The following is a 19,801-nucleotide window of genomic DNA, read 5'->3' on the forward strand; positions in this document are numbered from 1 at the left end:
TATTTACCTCAACTTTGCAATTCTAAATCCTTGCTTTAACTAAAGATTGCAATTTGATTCACTGCCATAACACAGTCAGTACAAGGGAATTGTGCGTAATCTTGCCTGCATTTTTTACCTATTTGTTTCAGGAAGTTGAGAGCTGGCATCTTGTGGCCCAGACTGTGGACAGGCTGTGCATGTTCATCATAACTCCAGTGATGATCTTTGGAACCATCTTCATTTTTATGATGGGAAACCTCAATCACCCTCCACCATTGCCATTTGAAGGCGATTCCTTTGAATATTCAACACATCGCACACAATGTATGTAACCTTCAGGAAATTGCAAATTACCCTGGGAGAATCATTGGACACACTTGCATACTCACACACTTCATTACACAAAAACGACGCAAACAAGAGGAACTAAAAATGTGATATGGACACTCAAGGAAATAATCTTTGGGCACATATGTCCCAACAACTACAAACTGCTAAGAATAGATTTTCATTAAGGGAAAGTTAGAAAATACTTGTGCCTTCAAATCTTAAAATTATTTACTTATTTTTAGACCAGCTACATCATTAATGATTTTCAATCTTAGATGTTTGTAATTGTTTGGACATATGTGGCAGCATTGTGGCTTGAGCTGTATAAGGAGAATATGAAATGATAGATCCAGAAGTAAAACCAATGCACTTTACCCACAAGATGCACAAGCAATCAGGTGGAGATGCCCAGCTGGCATTAGGTCCATCACACCCTATATTTCACTGTACCTCGGTACACATGACAATAAACTAAACTGAACTTAAATTATTTCCAGAAAGTGGGAACGCGGTCAACATCTACCAAACTCCATATTTAATTCAACTTTAATTCAAGTTGTGCATTTTTCACCACCCAATTCCATCCCAGTAGTTTATAGTACTTCCAAAATAGAGCCACAGTTGTTATATACAAAACATTAAAAATGAACATTTTTGAAAGCCATGCTCATAATCTGAGCATTTTTCAAACCTGGTGTATTACTCAGCAATTACAGTTGATATGGCAGCCTGGAATGCGGATTTCACCCTTTTTGTCAAACAAAACCATTGTTATATTTAATTCTACTGCTCATACACGTTTCCTGCAAAAAGTTCAAGAGATTTGTCTAAAATGCTTGAAATAGTCTTAGGTGATTTACACCCTAAGCATCTGCTACAATAGGACCTGCGCCATTCAGACCTGTTCACGAGCATGATACTGGGAAGGATGCTAGCATTTAAAGGCCTCCACTCCCACAGAAACTGGCTATAGGAGGGAGCTATAGTTGAGCAATGCAGAAATAAATTATATATTAACACAAAAATTGTCAGGGTGAACTACAGTCCACTGAACAAATTTGTGACAAGCCATTTTGGTAAGCGGATCCGATACTCAGTTATGTCATAATCATTGCAGTTGGATCTGCAAGATAGGATGTGAAGAACCCAATGGCAGGCTGGGCTCCTCCACCTGGCTGCTTGTGCATCTTGTGGGTAGAGGAGCCGTGGTTTTACTTTTGGATCTATCATTTCATAATCACCTTATGAGATCCACTCTTCTTCAAGGTGCTAGGAATCATATCATCTCCTCCACTCAGTTGTGAAGAGAGGCTGCGAATAATAAGTAGGCTTCCTTCTGTTCGTCTTGCTTCTGCTACTCTTTAGGGTCCATCTCATGGCCTTGATGATCTGAAACCAAATATCCATGAATCAGGAACCTGCTGCAACTGTTTGGAAAGACTGTATGATGAGAATTCAATTTTTAAGGATCAGCACAAAAAGATTGATTCAGGCATAAAAGTGTGGCCCTGGTATTCCCTGGAGGATATCATATGCTTCTGTAATGATAGCCTTGGCAAAACCGGTTCATCAGAGCCCAGGTAGTATGTGGTGTTTCTGAAGACTCAGTGGTTTGTTGCTCCCCCAAGATCACCTACACATCCCAGGTGGCCAATCGTTGCTTATACTGACACTTCCGGTAATAGACAGATAGTAATGAGCATGTCAGTAGCAAAGATTCAGATAGTTGGAGTCATGTTAGGAGCGGATTGTGAATTGCCACCATCACTAACTTCTGCTGTGCCGTGAAGCGGAAATCACCTAACAATAAAAGACACAAAGTGCTAGAGTAACTCGGTAAGTCAGGCAGCATCTCTGGAGAACATGAATAGGTGACACTTCGGTTTGGGACTCTTCTTCAGTTTCAGAAGGATACCGACCCAAAACGTCACTTATCCAAGTTCTCCAGAGATGCTGCCTGACCCGCTGAGTTACTCCAGCACTTTGTGTCTTCTTTTGTAAACCAGCATCTGCAGCTCCTTTTTTCGAACAATGTGTGCACCTGTCAACCTTCATCCCATTCTGTATGATAATCTATAAAAGAGAAACTATGCACATTTATCTTAAACATTAACTTATAGAAATTGTGCATCATTTAGATATATACATTGCTATACGTACATAAATCCTACTGTGGTTGTTATATGCTGGAATATGAATATAGCAAAAAATGATTTGGACAAATGTACACATGCAACATGCAAATATATTATATCCACTACAGCCAAGGAACAAGTGAATGCTGAAAATAATAAATTCCAACAATCAACCAAATAACTCAAATATATCAAAATGAATGTGCATTAAATGTTAAGACCTTAGTGGCAATCAGCATATTATGACAAATATTTAATTATGTATGCAAAAATGATTTATACTTGAATGTTGTGTAAAGGTATTCTTTTCTGTTATATTTCATAGAGTAGATTGTTGGTGGCAGCAGCTCATCAAATAAAATGATAATATGAACATTTATTTAAAGTGTGCCTGAAGGACTTGAATCTTCCTTGTTTCTTGTCTGCTGTACCTTTTAATTTCAACTCAAAATAGCATTTTATGTGGTCAAGTCTATAATCGATCTCCTTTTAGATCATCTAATAAATAGTTTTGCAAGTTTGATCACTCTAATTTTAAACTAATAAAAATTTAGATGTATGCAAATCTAGTTGTGGTTAACTAATAAAAGTACATGTTATGCCAATCATGTTGTGATATTTGAAATTTGTTTAGAAAATAATTTTCAAACTGCAAAGTTGCAACAAAAAGACCCAATATCAACTTACACTGAAAATCTATTTTCTGGTTAAAATAAAAGCATGCAAAAGACAAATTTACACAATATGCTTCACCCCAGTTAAAATTTTGTGCACAGACATTTGCAAATTAGAGCATGAGTACTCCTTGTGTGACTTTCAATGAGGAGGGGGGAAAGAGGAGGCGGGGAGCCAGCCGGGCGATGGGGCTTCGAGCGGGCTGCGTGTCCCACGGCGAGCGGGGCCCATAGCGAGTGGCGACCAAATGACTGCGAGTCGGGGGGGGGGGGGGAACGTAACTAGCAGCGTGTGGAAAACAGTGCGCAGTGGACCCATTGTGATGTCATCAGCTCCTTTATTTTTTAAGATATTTGACATTTTTGAACATTTTCATAAATAACTCGAGAAATAATGCATGAAATTTCAGATAGGTAAAAATTTGACCGTTAGCGCATTGTGTTTTCGAGGAGATGTGAATCGCACACGAACATCACACAAATAAATACACATCCAAGATCAGAGTTTTATAAGTATAGAGATTACAAAGGAGGAGAGGGTAGGATCACTAAAGGAGCTGTCCCACTGCGGTGACCTAATTGGCGAGTTTAGGAGAGTTTGAAAAAATGTCATGTTGAAGACCTCCTTCGACTATGTAGAAGACCTCCTTCGACCTCCTTCGACAACGTTGAAGACTAGCTTCAACTAGCTATGACTAACTTCGGGAAAATTGGAAACCGAATAGTGGAGAGTAAAGACGATCTCCTTCGATCTCCCTTCGACTATGATGAAGACTATTTATGACTACCTTCGACTACCTTCGATTACCTTAGACTACCCTCAATTACCTACGACTAACATGCCGACCTACTACGACTAAACCTACGAGTACAAAAAGTATCGATTTTTTCCATGGCGACCTTTTTTTACTCGCGGGTATTTTTCATCATGTTGAAAAGTACGCTGCGACCTAGTTGAGGCCTCGAGTACATGGGGACTACTCTCGAGCATGAAGGAGAGTTACAAAGACCTCCTAGGACCTCGTGTCGACCATGCTGCGAGTACGAGTCGAGGGCAAACTCAACAGAACTCGCGGATTAGGTCGCCCAAGTGGGACAGCCCCTTAAGGATAAAGGAGGGTGGGCTATACTAATATGGAGGTCTAGGTAGAGATCAAGAAGGTGGTGGTGTTGGGTCTCTTGAAGAGCATTAAGGTGGATAAGTCCCCAGGGCCAGATTGGATTTATGAAATAGATTGTGAATAGCTTGTGCCCAAGCACAGAGATCTGTGCTAATGTATTAAATACCTGGTAGGGGTCCATTTATTGTTATTCATTGCTTTTAATTTGATAACCAACTATCAATCCACGTCAATATATTTGCACAATACTGCGGACTCTAATCTTGTTGATCAACCGCCTGTGTGGTATAGAGCCATAAACTTACACAGCAGGTCTCCCAGCCCTCCATGGACATCAAACGTCCATTTACAATAATCCTCCTCTTACACTAATCCCATTTGGGATCAAGGAAAGAGCGTTCACGTTGTGGCTCTGTTTCCACCAATCTTTCCATCACCACGCACAAGAAGCGCAAGACAGACACCATTGTATGCAAATGCCGAGAAATGTGTTCAGCTCTGGCTGAACAACTTCTAATCTTGTATGTGGACTCGATAAGAAGAAGACTAATCCCATTTGAGTTTCCTCAGATTCTCATCAACGCTCATAGATTCTACTTTTCACCTACACACTAGAGGCAATTTACAATAGACAATTATCTTCAGCCCACACATCTTTGGGATGCAAACAGATACCAAAGCACACAAGGGAAAAACAAATGGTCACAGGGAAAACTTGCAAACGCCACAACAAAACAATGAATATCAGGATTGAATTTTGGTTCCTGGAACTGTGAATTATAATTAGAAAGTCTTCTGAAAATCTAAATATATGACAGCCACTGGTTTCCTATTATCCATTCTAAGTTTTGTATTATTAAAAATTCAATTTCTTGGTCTTCCTTTGTTGAGCTAAAGTACTCATAACTTTCAGGTCATCTTCTAAATCAGTCATCTTTAGTAGCATTTTCCTTTGATTTAAATTTATCTTGTCAGCCATGAAATTATCACTTTTCCATATGTATTTCGTTATGAAATGTATTTTCCCAATTAGCCACAGCCAATTCTCCTCTAATACTGGACATAGTATTCTTTGTTAAGGTTTCAGATTAATTTACAACATTTCCAAATTCAATATAAAATACTTCATATTATACTCACTCATTGCTAAAGTTCCATTACAACGAGATAATCAATCAACCCTTATAAAAGACAAAAAGTGGAGAACGTGGTTAGCTGAAGTTTCAGGTCCGAACCCTTCTTCAGACTGATTATGATGGGGAGAGGGGGGGAAGGAAGAAGGTTGGAAGAGGGGCAGGACAAAGTCAGGCAAGTAATAGGTAGATACAGGTGAGGGGTAATGATCATATCGTTTACTCCCATCTGTGCCATGAATTCTTCTTTGTTGCAAAATGCTATAAGTTGTAAACAGATATTGAAAAATTCCATCCATGAAAAAATATGGTTTCAGTGATGGTACATGATTACAATCGATCCATTTACAGTATGTAGATACCTGATAAGGGAATAACATTTAGTGCAAAGAAAAGGCATTAAAGTCCGATCAAGGATAGTCCGAGGGTCATCAAAGAGGTAGACAGTTCACCACTGCTCTCTGGTTGTGGTAATATGATTCAATTCCCTTGCTTCAAATTAATTTCATGAAAAGACTCAATCACTTCCTTCAACAACAAATTGGAAGCCCTCCACTTACCAAGAACGATTAAAACAAAATGGGAATAAACCTTCACTTATGTTTCCCTGAACATGTTTCATGGTAAGGATCATTACGGAGTTGCATTTAATATTTAAACTAAAAGGTAATAATTTTGTATAGAGTTTCTATTTAGGTGTTGCGTGCGATCCTGGAAGAACATCCCAACAAGGTGAACAATTGTATGTGGCTTCAGAAGGTAAATCAATACTGCAGAGAGATGGAAAGGAATCACATGAATGAAGATAGATACAAAAAGCTGGAGTAACTCAGCGAGTCAGACAGCATCTATGGAGAAAAGGAATAGGTGACGATTCGGGCCGAGACCTTTCCCCTTAGCCCAAGATGTCACCTACTCCTTTTCTCCAGAGATGCTGTCTGTCCCGCTGAGATACTCCACCTTTTTCTGTCTAATTTTGGATTAAACCAGCATCGGCAGTTCCTTCCTATTAAATTATATAAATGAAGCAGCATCAATTGAATGACAGCATATATGTCAAAATAGGTGCATAGACATCATAGGGCCACACAGTGGCACAGCAGTTTAAGCAGTTGTGGCTCAGCTCCCACTACCCAATTTCTATCCCACGTTTGCATGCTGTCTGTGGAGTTTACATAATTTCATGTAACTGCATGGATTTCCTGTGTGCTCTGGTTCCCTCCCATATCCCAAATAAGTGCTGATTGCTTAAATGGCTACTGTAAAGTGCCTGTAGTGTACATAGGTGGCGAAGAATATCAGAGGAGTTGACTGGTATGTGAGAATGAATGGATTGGGAGGGAGTGGAACTGATGGAAATGTTCCAAGAACAGGGAAAGACTTGAAGGGCTGACAAACCTCCTTCCCTATGGCAAGAAAACATGAATTATGATAAGAATCACAAAAAAAAAATTTCTTGAGATAAAATGACAATTAGAATGGAATGCAGAGTCAAGGTCATACAGGACAGAAACATGCCTTTGGCGCATCATGTTCATGCTGGTCTTTACGGCCATCTACTCTAATCTCATTTGCCTGTATTTTGGCATCCTTCTAAACCGTGCCTATTTAAATGTCTCTCTAAATGTTTCTTAAAGTTATTAAATGCATCTGATTTCACTTCTTCGGCTCTACAGTTCAATTCTCACCTCCGTTCTCATGACATTTGATTTTCTTCAAAAGATTGGCTCATGTAAGAAAGCAGAGGGTGATGGTGGAAGGATGCTTCTCGGTCTGAAGGCCTGTGACTAGTTGTGTGCCTCAGAATTCAGTGCTGGATCCATTGCTGTTTGTCATCAATATAAATGAATTGGATGAGAACATACAAGGCATGATTGGCAAGTTTGCAGATGACACAAAAGTGGGTGGTATTGTAGGTAGTCGATGCAGTCAATGGTTGCCAAATATTGCAGCAGGATCATGATTGTTGGGCAGGAGGGCTGAGGAATGGTTGATGGGCTTTGAGAGAGATGTGAGGTGTTGCATTTTTGGAAGTCTAACAAAGGAAAGGAAGCTCTGGGGAGTGTTGGAGAGCAGAGGGATTTAGGAGTGCAGGTAAATAGTTCCTTGAATGTGGCATCACAGGTAGATGGGTCAAAAAGGCCTTTATCAGTCAGAGTATTTATAGTAGTTGGGAGGTTATGTTACAGTTATATACGATGGTGGCGAAGCCACATTTAGAATATTGTGTTCAGTTTGGTCACCATGTAATAGGAAAGATGTTGTCAAGCTGGAAAAGGTGCAGAGAAGATAGACACAAAATGCTGCAGTAACTCAGCGGGAGAGGCAGATTTACGAGGATGTTGCCAGGACTCGAGGGTCTGAGCTATAGCGAGAGGTTGAGTAGGCTGGGACTTTAGTCCTTGTAGCACAAGATGAGGGGCGATCTTACAGAGGAGCACAAATTCATGAGATGAATTGCATTGCTTATCAGGGAAGATATTACAGCAGTGCTTTGGCAGGATAGATTAGAGGGCTCGTCTAGGGAGGCTATTTGGGTGGAACTGAGAAATGGGAAAGGGGTAGCAACACTTATAGGGGTGTATTATAGACCGCCAAATGGGGAGCGAGAATTGGAAGAGCAAATATGTAAGATTGCAGATATTAGTAGTAAGCACAAGGTAGTGATTGTGGGAGATTTCAATTTTCCACACATAGACTGGGAAACACATTCTGTAAATGGGCTGGATGGGTTGGAGTTTGTAAAATGTGTGCAGGATAGTTTTTTGCAACAATACATAGAAGTACCTACTAGAGAAGGGGCGGTACTGGACCTCCTGTTAGGAAATGAGATGGGTCAGGTGGCAGAGGTATGCGTTGGGGAACAGTTCGGGTCCAGTGATCACAATACCATTAGTTTCAATATAATTATGGAGAGGGACAAAACTGGACCTAGGGTTGAGATTTTTGATTGGAGAAAGGCTAACTTTGAGGAGATGCGAAAGGATTTAAAAGGAGTAAATTGGGACAGTTTGTTTTATGGGAAAGATGTGGAAGAGAAATGGAGTACATTTAAAGGTGAAATTTTAAGAGTACAGAATCTTTATGTCCCTGTTCGGTTGAAAGGAAATCGTAAAAATTGTAAAGAGCCATGGTTTTCAAGGGAAATTGGACACTTGGTTCGGAAAAAGAGGGAGATCTACAATAGTTATAGGCAGCATGGAGTAAATGAGGTGCTTGAGGAGTATAAAGAATGTAAAAAGAATCTTAAGAAAGAAATTAGAAAAGCTAAAAGAAGATATGAGGTTGCTTTGGCAAGTAAGGTAAAAGTAAATCCGAAGGGTTTCTACCGCTATATTAATAGCAAAAGGATAACGAGGGATAAAATTGGTCCATTAGAGAGTCAGAGTGGCCAACTATCTGCAGAGCCAAAAGAGATGGGGGAGATATTGAACAGTTTCTTTTCTTCGGTATTCACCAAGGAGAAGGATATTGAATTATGTGAGGTAAGGGAAACAAGTAGAGTAGCTATGGAAACTATGAGGATCAAAGAAGAGGAAGTACTGACACTTTTGAGAAATATAAAAGTGGATAAGTCTCCAGGTCCGGACAGGATATTCCCTAGGACATTGAGGGAAGTTAGTGTAGAAATAGCAGGGGCTATGGCAGAAATATTTCAAATGTCATTAGAAACGGGAATAGTGCCGGAGGATTGGCGTACTGCGCATGTTGTTCCATTGTTTAAAAAGGGGTCTAAGAGTAAACCTAGCAATTATAGACCTGTTAGTTTGACGTCAGTGGTGGGCAAATTAATGGAAAGAATACTTAGAGATAATATATATAAGCATCTGGATAAACAGGGTCTGATTAGGAACAGTCAACACGGAGTTGTGCCTGGAAGGTCATGTTTAACTAATCTTCTTGAATTTTTTGAAGATGTTACTCCGGAAATTGATGAGGGTAAAGCAGTGGATGTTGTGTATATGGACTTCAGTAAGGCTTTTGACAAGGTTCCTCATGGAAGGTTGGTTAAGAAGGTTCAATGGTTGGGTATTAATGGTGGTAGCAAGATGGATTCAACAGTGGCTGAATGGGAGATGCCAGAGAGTAATGGTGGATGGTTGTTTGTCAGGTTGGAGGCCAGTGACGAGTGGGGTGCCACAGGGATCTGTGTTGGGTCCACTGTTGTTTGTCATGTACATCAATGATCTGGACGATGGTGTGGTAAATTGGATTAGTAAGTATGCAGATGATACTAAGATAGGTGGGGTTGCGGGTAATGAAGTAGAGTTTCAAAGTCTACAGAGAGATTTATGCCAGTTGGAAGAGTGGGCTGAAAGATGGCAGATGGAGTTTAATGCTGATAAGTGTGAGGTGCTACATCTTGGCAGGACAAATCAAAATAGGACGTACATGGTAAATGGTAGGGAATTGAAGAATGTAGGTGAACAGAGGGATCTGGGAATAACTGTGCACAGTTCCCTGAAAGTGGAATCTCATGTAGATAGGGTGGTAAAGAAAGCTTTTGGTGTGCTGGCCTTTATAAATCAGAGCATTGAGTATAGAAGTTGGGATGTAATGTTAAAATTGTACAAGGCATTGGTGAGGCCAATTCTGGAGTATGGTGTACAATTTTGGTCGCCTAATTATAGGAAGGATGTCAACAAAATAGAGAGAGTACAGAGGAGATTTACTAGAATGTTGCCTGGGTTTCAGCAACTAAGTTACAGAGAAAGGTTGAACAAGTTAGGGCTTTATTCTTTGGAGCGCAGAAGGTTAAGGGGGGACTTGATAGAGGTTTCTAAAATGATGAGAGGGATAGACAGAGTTGACGTGGAAAAGCTTTTCCCACTGAGAGTAGGGAAGACTCAAACAAGGGGACATGACTTGAGAATTAAGGGACTGAAGTTTAGGGGTAACATGAGGGGGAACTTCTTTACTCAGAGAGTGGTAGCTGTGTGGAATGAGCTTCCAGTGAAGGTGGTGGAGGCAGGTTCGTTTTTATCATTTAAAAATAAATTGGATAGTTATATGGATGGGAAAGGAATGGAGGGTTATGGTCTGAGCGCAGGTATATGGGACTAGGGGAGATTATGTGTTCGGCACGGACTAGAAGGGTCGAGATGGCCTGTTTCCGTGCTGTAATTGTTATATGGTTATATGGTAATAGATGCTCAGACTTTTGCCTAGAGTAGGGGAATTGAGAACCAGAGGACTTAGGTTAAAGGTAAGGGGAGTAAGATTTTATAGGAACCCGAGAGGTAATGATTTAACATAAATGGTGGTGTGTGTATGGAACGAGTAGGTAGTTGAGACAGGTACTATCGCAACATTTAAGAAACATTAAGACAGGTACATGGATAGGATCAGTTTAGAGGGATAAGGTGGGACAAGTGTAGATGGGACATGTTGGTCGGTGTGGACAAGTGTAGATGGGGCATGTTGGTCGGTGTGGACAAGTTGGGATGAAGGGCTGTTCCCACGCTGTATGACTCTAAAGAGGTTTCCTGTACAACCTGGATCATGTGAATCTATTGACAGTCTAAATATTATAAGTTTAGAAACTACATGTAAGTGAGGCTAAAATAATGACTGGCACAGCTTGAATACCGATTTTCCTTCACCTTTGGTTCCAGAGTTTTTCGGGATTATCTATTTTTTTCCATACCAAAAGGCAACGTGATAATGAAACGACAATATACCCCCAGCCCGCTAATGACACCCCTCCCGCGTCTCTAAAGCAGCATGGAGTGCCAGAAATGTAAATACAACAAATATAAAATGTAAACTGATTGAGAATGGAATGAGCTGCCAACTCATCCCCGGCTCACACCGTCACCCCAGCCATTTAGAGCTCCGACATCCGACCCCACTCCTGACTCGCAAGGTGCACCAGCGAGCCCTTCTTCACCCACTGCAGTCTGGTGACACGGCTGTTGTTGTGGCTCACGTTGTAGGCCCATGTGACAGCTCTTTCTTCAGGCTGCCACCACTGACAGGATGAGCTTGGTCACTGTGGGGGCCTCCTCCCCTCTCACTGGCTGCTGTTTCTTGCTGTTGGCCGTGACTTGTCTACTCTTCCTTCTACCGCTGCCGCCTGTTTCTCTCGTCGCTCTGTGCACTCGGCTTCTTTCCCTTCCCTCCCCCCACTGCCACTGCCTTCCTCATTGGAGTTGCTGACATGGTAGCGATAGCAGGTGAGAGGGGAGGGAGCCCAATGGCGACCGAGCGTATTCCGTCGGTGGCCCAAAGACAGCACAGCCCCCAGGGGCTACAAAGTGAGCCGCAACAACAGCCGTGCCACCGGACTGTACGATGGGTGAGGAAGGCTTCGCTGGAGCACCTCATGACTCGGGTCAGAAGCTGGGGCTCGAAACGACTGGGTAACCAATTGGAGCCGGGAATCGGTCAGCAGTCCGACCGTTATATCCAAAATCTGTTATAAGGGGGTTATTCAAATGAGGAATTACTGCATTGTCTTTGAGAAACAGTTAGGAGAAAAGGGATGGTAGAAAAGGGATTTTGGGAAGCAGCCTTTTAAAGGTGCCCATTAAATTCGTGAAGGCTTGGCAGGATGTTGAGAGTTCCAGCGGGTAAGAACAAAATTGAACTGAATGGAGGGAGGAAGGGCTGTGGGATGGTGCGTGGGGGCCAGGCAGAGATGAAACTCCAATTATATCAATAAAGGAAGATAAGATTGTTCAGAGAATCATACAAGATGGAAACAGGCCCTTTGGCCCATAATGTCCATGCTATCAAGTGCCTGTTTATACTAATTTAATTTACCAGCACTGTCCGTAACCTAATATACCTTGGCAATTCATATGCTTGGTTAGATGTTTCTCCAATATTCTGAGTGTACCACTCAGTTAGGCAGTGTATATGAGATTCCAACCACATCATATCGGCACTAAACCCTTTATCCCTCACCAAAGATCTATGCCATCTAGTTTTAGGTACATCTCCCATGAAGAAATGATTCCTATCTACTCCATGCTATTCATAATTTTATGATCTCTCTACCTGGTCCCCCTTCAGCCTCCAAGAACAAACCCAGCCTATCCTCATAACTTAAACACACCATTATAGACAACATCCTGGTGAACATTCCCTGCATAAGAGAAGATGATTTTTGTAAGTAAGTAAGTTAGTTTATTGGCCAAGTATTCACATACAAGGAATTTGCCTTGATGCTCCACCCACAGATAACAACATGACATACAGTGACAGTACAGAAGACATACAGAAGATATTTTAGGGCTATTCAAAATTATAACGCTTTTTCAAAGGTTATTTCTATCTGCAAAAACTATTGGTAACCAAAGAACATATATCAGAAATAATTTGTGAAAAAAATAACTGTAGTGGACAAGAGAATTAAATCAACACAAAGTTCCTTCTTGAAAACATTGCCGAAAAGATATACTCGAAACACTTTTAATTATAACTTTCAAAAGGAAATTGGATATACTTGGAAAGTAAATTAATTTAAGGCTTGCATGGAATTTGGAAGCAGTGAATAGGACTGGTTAGATAGTTCCAAAAGCTAGTGCACATACCCTAGGCTCAAATCCGATTTAAAAAAATCTATCATGGTTCCCCCACTCCTCCGTTGTGGAATATTCCATTTTTTCCCTCTGTATGTTCCTCACAACATAAAAGGCCTTTAAACCCATGAAAGGCCATTTAGCCCATCGTCTATGCCAGTAATCTCATTACCCTACTTATTTATCTACCTATTCCCTGTCACATACCGATCAACTCCACCCTGATTCACCTTCCACTCCCTACATTAGGGATAATTTATACAACCCTCCAGCACATCTTTGGGAAGTAGGTAAAAACTGGAGCACTTTGGGGGCAACCCTTATGATTACAGGGAAAATGTGCAAAGTCTACACATCCAGCACCAGAGATCAGGATTGAATCTGTGTCACTGGAGCTGTGAGCACTGCGTCCCTGGTCTGGTTGAAATAATATTTGAAAAAATAGCTGAATTTCAAGATTTGTCAAGAATTAATTAGGAAGGACATTATTATGAGGAAAAAAATGTGAGTATAGCACTAAAGATACCTTACTGCAGTTATGTGGAGCTACAGCAAGACCGCACCTGATGTATTTGGTACAGTTTTGGTCACCTTAATCCAAGGAGGAAATGACTGTTATACTGAGATCACAAAGATGATTCATCAGATTGATTCCTGATTTGAGAGGAGAGCATGTAGAGCAAGCTTAAAACCGCCCCAGTTTGAAAGAATGAGAGATCTTAATGTCACAAAATTCTTCCAGGGCATGCCAGGCCGGATGCAGGAGCAGCTTTCCCCTGCCTAAGTTTAGAATCAAGAGATTTGGTGTCAAAAGAAGGGTAGTCCCTTAGGACTGGAATTCCCTTCATATCCAGAAATATCAACGATTAAAGGCTGAACATGTGCTAAAAGCAACATGAACTATCCTTGTATTCTTAAACAGATAACATAACTCACACAAGGAGAGAACTCCTTTAAAAATGAGCAATACAATTAATATGAAGAAACACATGATGTATTTATTATTTCGTAGTGAAACTATGCAAAAATAATAGTTTATAACAGTTGGCATTGATACGAGAAGTGTGCTACCATGCTGTTTTAGCTTAATTAACCATTGTACATTTCATAAGTATAAAAGGACAAAAAGTGAACGACCAACAAACTAGATTTAAGTTTCTCATCATGATAATTGTAAAATATATATACACCACAGATCTACTCTAATATTATGTTTTCTTTAATGGAAAATAGCATTTTAAATACTTGTTGCTATTTTATTTCTCCATGGAACACACGTTTAAATAACCTGTCAGTCTGAGGGAAGGTTTCGACCCGAAACGTTGCCTATTTCCTTCGCTCCGTAGATGCTGCCTCACCCGCTGAGTTTCTCCGGCATTTTTGTCTACCTTAAATAGCCTTTTCTGTCATAGTCATTAAAATCATGCAACTTTTTCATTCAAAATCTCTGGGCTTAAGTAGATTTAACACACAACACATATCTTTCAGTCATAAAGTGCTCTTTATTAGAAAATAGCACCAGACAGATAAATCCTTATGATCTAAACACTTAGTCCAGGAAAAAATGAATGGTAGCATTTTTTTCATTAGCATAAAAAAATTAAATTTATTAAAAAAAAGTAAACGTTGAAAATAAATTACAAAGGTCAATGACAATGAAATATCAGAAGGTGGGCAAAACCATTAACATATAGGACAGCAAGCAGACTCATTTCCCCAGTCTACCACAATGTATTCACAAAACACCAACATTTACAATATTCACAATTAAAAAAAACTAAGGTAGCTGAACTGCATAGAAACAATGTACATTAGCATAAAAGAACCAGCCTGACAAAAAAAAAAACAATGCAATTCATTTTGTGAAAACAACCAAAAATAGAGTAATTCTTCCCTGAAATAACAATGTCTTTTTGTTGGGATTCACACTGAATACTATCCCTTTCTGAAGTACTGGTATTGGAAACAAAATTGTGGCAGTTCCTTTAGAATAAAGCATGCCATACCTTCCAAATAAACAATTGAGTGCAACGGAGATCTCATAATGTGATTTTTGTATTTCGAAAACTTGAATTGTCTCTGCAAAGGAAGAAGAGAGAATGCATTATGTGACTCTTTGTAATTACATCTCTGCATGAGATTTTAATTACACATGAACTACAAAGAGTTACAAATATTATGCCTTACGGTATGGAATTACATCTCAGTATGAGAGTTTAATTACAGGTAAGCTACCGATGATTACAATATTAATGTGTTTAAAATGCATTGTTTTCAGTTACAAAATATGAATTTTTCAAATATTTGAAACAATACGCAGCAATAAATCAAATTCATATATGCTAGAAGGGCTGTATTGAAAGATGCCATGCCACATGGACTATTGGACTAAAAAAGTCCTTTACAATCAAGGCTAAAACAAATAATGTTTCAAATTTCCACAAGGAATAACATAACCTATCATCTTAATTTCAATGCATACATAATTCAGACCTCATGCAATAGAGGGCAACAGTTGATGTACCAAAAATATTCCACATTTGATTACTACACAGGCCATTTGGCCATCCAATTCCATTCCCCAAATGATTTTCCCTGCAACTTGGAACTTTTTCCCTGTTCTCCCCCTAATCACATCACATGGATAGGCAGGGAATTGAGGTATATGGATTATGTGCAGGCAGAGTTGGTCTTGGCATCATGTGCGGCACAGACATTGTGGGCTGAATGGTCTGTTCCTGTGCTGTACAGTTCCATGTTCTATACCATTGATGACTTCCACCCGAAGATTCTGCTATTCATCTACACACTATGGCAATTTAAACCGACACTTTTGGGAGATGAGAATAAATTGGTGTACTAAAGAACACCAATGTGGCCACAAAACAAAGTGTAAATCAGCCAGAGAGCATCGAAAGCCAAGATTGAACCCGGGTCATTGGAGCTGTGAGGCTCACCTTGATTAGCTGTGTCACTGTTAATATTGCAAAATTACAAGAGCAATATTATTGTTGTCCTTAAGAATACTTAGGGACCATTGAAGCTATTAGCGTGACAAAGATGACCATCTTCATAATTTTTGAATGTGTGAAATGTTGTTCAATATTATAGTATTAAAACTAAAGAAATCTGGCACAGCTTCAGATTATTGCTCAAGACGGAAAGTCTGGCTAATGCAAATGCGAGGCTTCACAAAATCTGTTTGGAAAAAGTTTCTACTCGAACTTTGAATGATAGTGGAGGTCCAGTAAGGGATGAAAGTAGGAGAGAAATCAGAGTGGAGAGAAATTAGGTAGTATCACTGAAAGGATGGCAATGAGAACAAAAGGGGTCCAGAACAGCCCCTTAAGGAACGTCAGAGATATTGGTGTAGCAGCGGGGAGTGGAAACAAAGACAAATTATTCTCTCCTTCATTATATAGCATGCCAGTTTAGCTTAATAAAAGGGGTGTTGAAAAGTGTAACCTCATTGAAATAATATTTCAAATGGAAAAGTAATCTAAGTCAGAGTCAAAACAAGACAGGGAAAACAATATATCTATAGAAAAACAGCCCAATCTAGAAGTTCACTGTTTCAATGTATTTTCCAGCATTATGCTTCAGAAAGTTTATGTTTTCCCAGGATGAAACATCAGAATTCAACTATCTTTGGTAGTAAGTTACCCTAGCACTCCAATATGATTTAACATTAGAGACACATGGAACATCCATGCCATAACCCTTTCGGATATAACGTGGATTGCGAATCACGATTTCCCACTGGTGAACACAATTGGACACCAGGGTCTTTCCAGCACGACACTGGGATACCTGCGTGTAGGTTAAATTAATTTCTTACCTTCATCTCGCACCTTCTCATATTCTGATCCACTCTAATTCTAGATTTCCACTCAACAGCACCAACAATCTCTCACTCTCGTTCCTATCCACTGACCAATGCCCATTCCCACCATAATAATCTCACTCCCAATTACGTTCCAGACCTCATTCAATTATCTGATTCAAAGTCATTGGTATCTCACAGGTTATGTCCAGTTCTTTTTTTGTAGACTAAAACGTGTTGGTATGCAACAAACCCATGTCACGTTGCTGGAAAATGATATAATATTTAACATTTTAGAGGTGCCGTTATCCCATACTGGTGTGTACTATCACAAAAATGCACCGTGCATGTTCTTGCAGTGCATCCATTATGGTGCGCTGGAACTGACAGTAAAATGTTACTTTATTCACTTTTCATTCATGTGCTCTCCACAAACAACTGTATCAAATTACTTTTAAATCACCTTTGAGATCTCCTTGCGGAGATCCTCCTCCTCCTCCATCCTTCAGGACACCAATCTAAAATTTATATTTAGGAAAGACAGTGGAATTATCCACAAACGTGTTTAGGAACACAAATCCAGACAATATTTTCTTAACATAAAAGATATGGGCCAGAATGTTGTTAGGTCATTATCAGTACAGGTTTAGCCAGATACAAACAATATTAAAAACATCAGTTTATTTGTGTTGTTAAAGAAGGTGATTATAAACCAATAGAATTACTTCAGAAAAAGATATTCTAGGAATAAAACAAAATATTGGAATTGTTTTGCGGAAATATTTCTATGTACCCAAGGACAATTTAATCTTGATATAATTCATGATAGGGTTTAATTCAGCATTCATTTCTTCAGCAGATTATAATGGCAGAAATCTTAGAGTGCAAGTAATTCCAATGCAAAACAAGCATGAACTAGAATTTAAAACATGAAAGGATCTGATTTTGTACATTCAAGAACTTCAGGCCAGTTGGAGTTGTGCAAAATGGAGAACAGACCAAGCACATGTTTTTTTTAAAAAAGGGTTGTGTAAAACAGACAAAAAAGACCACAAAAATCAAAATTAAACCTTTCCACTCTTTACTCGATGCCAATAAATTGGAACATTTTTGCCCCATATTTTCAAGAAATCTGCCAAAGTGACCCTGTAACATCTCAAACCTCCAGAATAAAATGTCTACTGGCATCTTACTTTGAAATAATCCTGAAATTCTGATGTGTTAACTAATTATTGAAAGATGAGTTACAAAGCTATTTTAGGAAAATTCAAATTTAATGGTACTTTTAAACAGAATAATCCATTGCTGATGATTATATTTAAAAATTGAAGTGAAAGTTGAAATATTTGTATCATCCAAAATTAAGATGCTATATATCTAATCAAATTGTGAAACAATGTGATATAATTGCACCATTAATCAGTAATTCCACAACAGATATTAACTGAAATTAAACTCTAACAGTGCTGGCATAAAATACATTTTCTTCTCTTTCAAATTTTACCTTTAAGAATAAAACTATACCAGTTTGAGTATTAAAACAAAAACAAAAAGTGTCAGCAAACAGATGAAGGCCAGCACCACAAATTATGATAGGAGATAAATAACTGGACTGGTAATCCAAAATCATGATCAAATTGCACTACAGCAGTTACATTCCATAAATCAGTCTAATTGCAAAGTTAATTTCAACATTTTTGTTTAACAGCCATGAACAGCGACATACTTCTGAAGGATCTCGCCCCGAAAAGTCACCCATTCCTTCTCTCCAGAGATGCTGCCTGTCCCGCTGAGTTACTCCAGCTTTTTGTGTCATACTTCCAAGGTAGCTAGCTGTCTGTGTAAAGCAGAGCACAACTTGCAGGTGATGTTTCTTGTTATTCCTACCTTGATGCTTCTCTTGGAAAACTTTTCTACACTGCCTAAACTAAACTAGGAATAGTTCTTAGGTTCGATGTAATTGGTACAGTGGGTCTTGAGGTTCTGACTTCAGCGGGACATTTTATAAGGTTCCGCATGATGGACTGCACTGGAAGATTAGTTCGCATGGAATCCAGGGCGAGTTAGCCAACTGAATAGAGAATTGGCTTCATAGAAGAGGGTGATGGTGGAGGGTTGTTTTTCAAACAGGAGGCCTGTGATATATGGTGTACCTCAGGGATCAGTGCTGGGCCCTTTGCTGTTTGTGGTTTATATCAACGATTTGGTGAGAATGAACAATGCACGATTAGCAAGTTTGATGATGACACAAAATGTGCTGGCATCGTAGATGGTGAAGATGGTTATCAGAAATTGCAGCAAGATCTTGATCAGTTGAGCAAGTGGGCTGAGGAATGGTTAATGGAATTTAATACAGATAAGTGTGAGGTGTTACATTTTGGGAAGTCCAACCAGGGCAGGGCTCTGGGGGGTATTGCAGAGCAGAGGGATCTATGAGTGCACGTACGTTGCTCCTACCAAGGTAGACTGTGTGGTCAAGAAGGCTTTTGACAAATTGGCTTTTATCAGTCAGAGTATTGAGTGTAAGAGTTGGGAGGTAATGGTGCAGTGGTAGAAATGGGTGGCACAGCGGTAGAATTGCTGGCTCACAGTGCCAGAGACCCGGGTTAGGTCGTGACTACGGATGCTATCTGTACGGAGCTTGTACATTCTCCGCGTGACCCGAGTGGGTTCTCTCTGGGTGCTTCGGTTTCCTCCCACACTCCCAAGACTTACAGGTTTGTAAGCTAATTAGCTTGGAAAAATTTGTTGATTGTCCCTAGTGTGTGTGGGATAGTGTTAGTGTGCGTGGATCACTGGTTGGCCTTTACTCAGTGGGCTGAAGGCATGCTCCCACACTGTATCTCTAAACTAAACTAAGGTTATGTTGCAGTTGTACAAGACATTGCTGAAGCCCAATTGTGTACAGTTTGGTCACCCTGTTATAGAAAAAATGCTGTTAAACTGAAAAGGGCGCAGAAGATTTGAGGATTTTTCTAGGACTCAAGACCTGAGCTATAGGGAGAGGTCGAGCATGATAGGATTTTATTCCTTGGAATGCAGGAGGACGAGGAGTGATTTTGTAGTGTATAGGATCA

The 19,801-nt window shown here is 39.8% G+C and overlaps 2 protein-coding genes across 7 annotated transcripts in view; one reads left to right on the forward strand and one right to left on the reverse strand.

Annotated features, from left to right (window-relative positions):
* chrnd (cholinergic receptor nicotinic delta subunit) overlaps positions 1-3,052 on the forward strand; it is a 43,073-nt gene extending 40,021 nt beyond the window's left edge. For both annotated transcript variants that reach the window (XM_033032128.1, XM_033032127.1), the window contains exon 12: positions 132-3,052. In XM_033032128.1, the coding sequence (XP_032888019.1) occupies positions 132-314 (183 nt within the window). In that variant the 3' untranslated portion in view covers positions 315-3,052. The remainder of the gene's footprint in view (positions 1-131) is intronic.
* eif4e2 (eukaryotic translation initiation factor 4E family member 2) overlaps positions 1,583-19,801 on the reverse strand; it is a 51,488-nt gene continuing 33,269 nt past the window's right edge. For 2 of the 5 annotated variants that reach the window (XR_004413842.1, XM_033032134.1), the window contains 2 exons: positions 17,188-17,242; positions 14,384-14,980 (listed from right to left, as the gene is read on the reverse strand). Coding sequence is in view for 3 of the 5 variants with exons in the window: in XM_033032134.1 (XP_032888025.1) it covers positions 17,230-17,242 (13 nt within the window). In the remaining 2 variants the exon portion in view is untranslated. Of the gene's footprint in view, positions 1,702-14,383; positions 14,981-17,187; positions 17,243-19,801 lie in introns of those variants that run through there. The other 3 variants (XM_033032131.1, XM_033032133.1, XM_033032132.1) reach the window with 2 other exon arrangements.

This window comes from Amblyraja radiata, chromosome 13, assembly GCF_010909765.2.
Source record: "Amblyraja radiata isolate CabotCenter1 chromosome 13, sAmbRad1.1.pri, whole genome shotgun sequence".
Lineage (NCBI taxonomy): Eukaryota > Metazoa > Chordata > Chondrichthyes > Rajiformes > Rajidae > Amblyraja > Amblyraja radiata.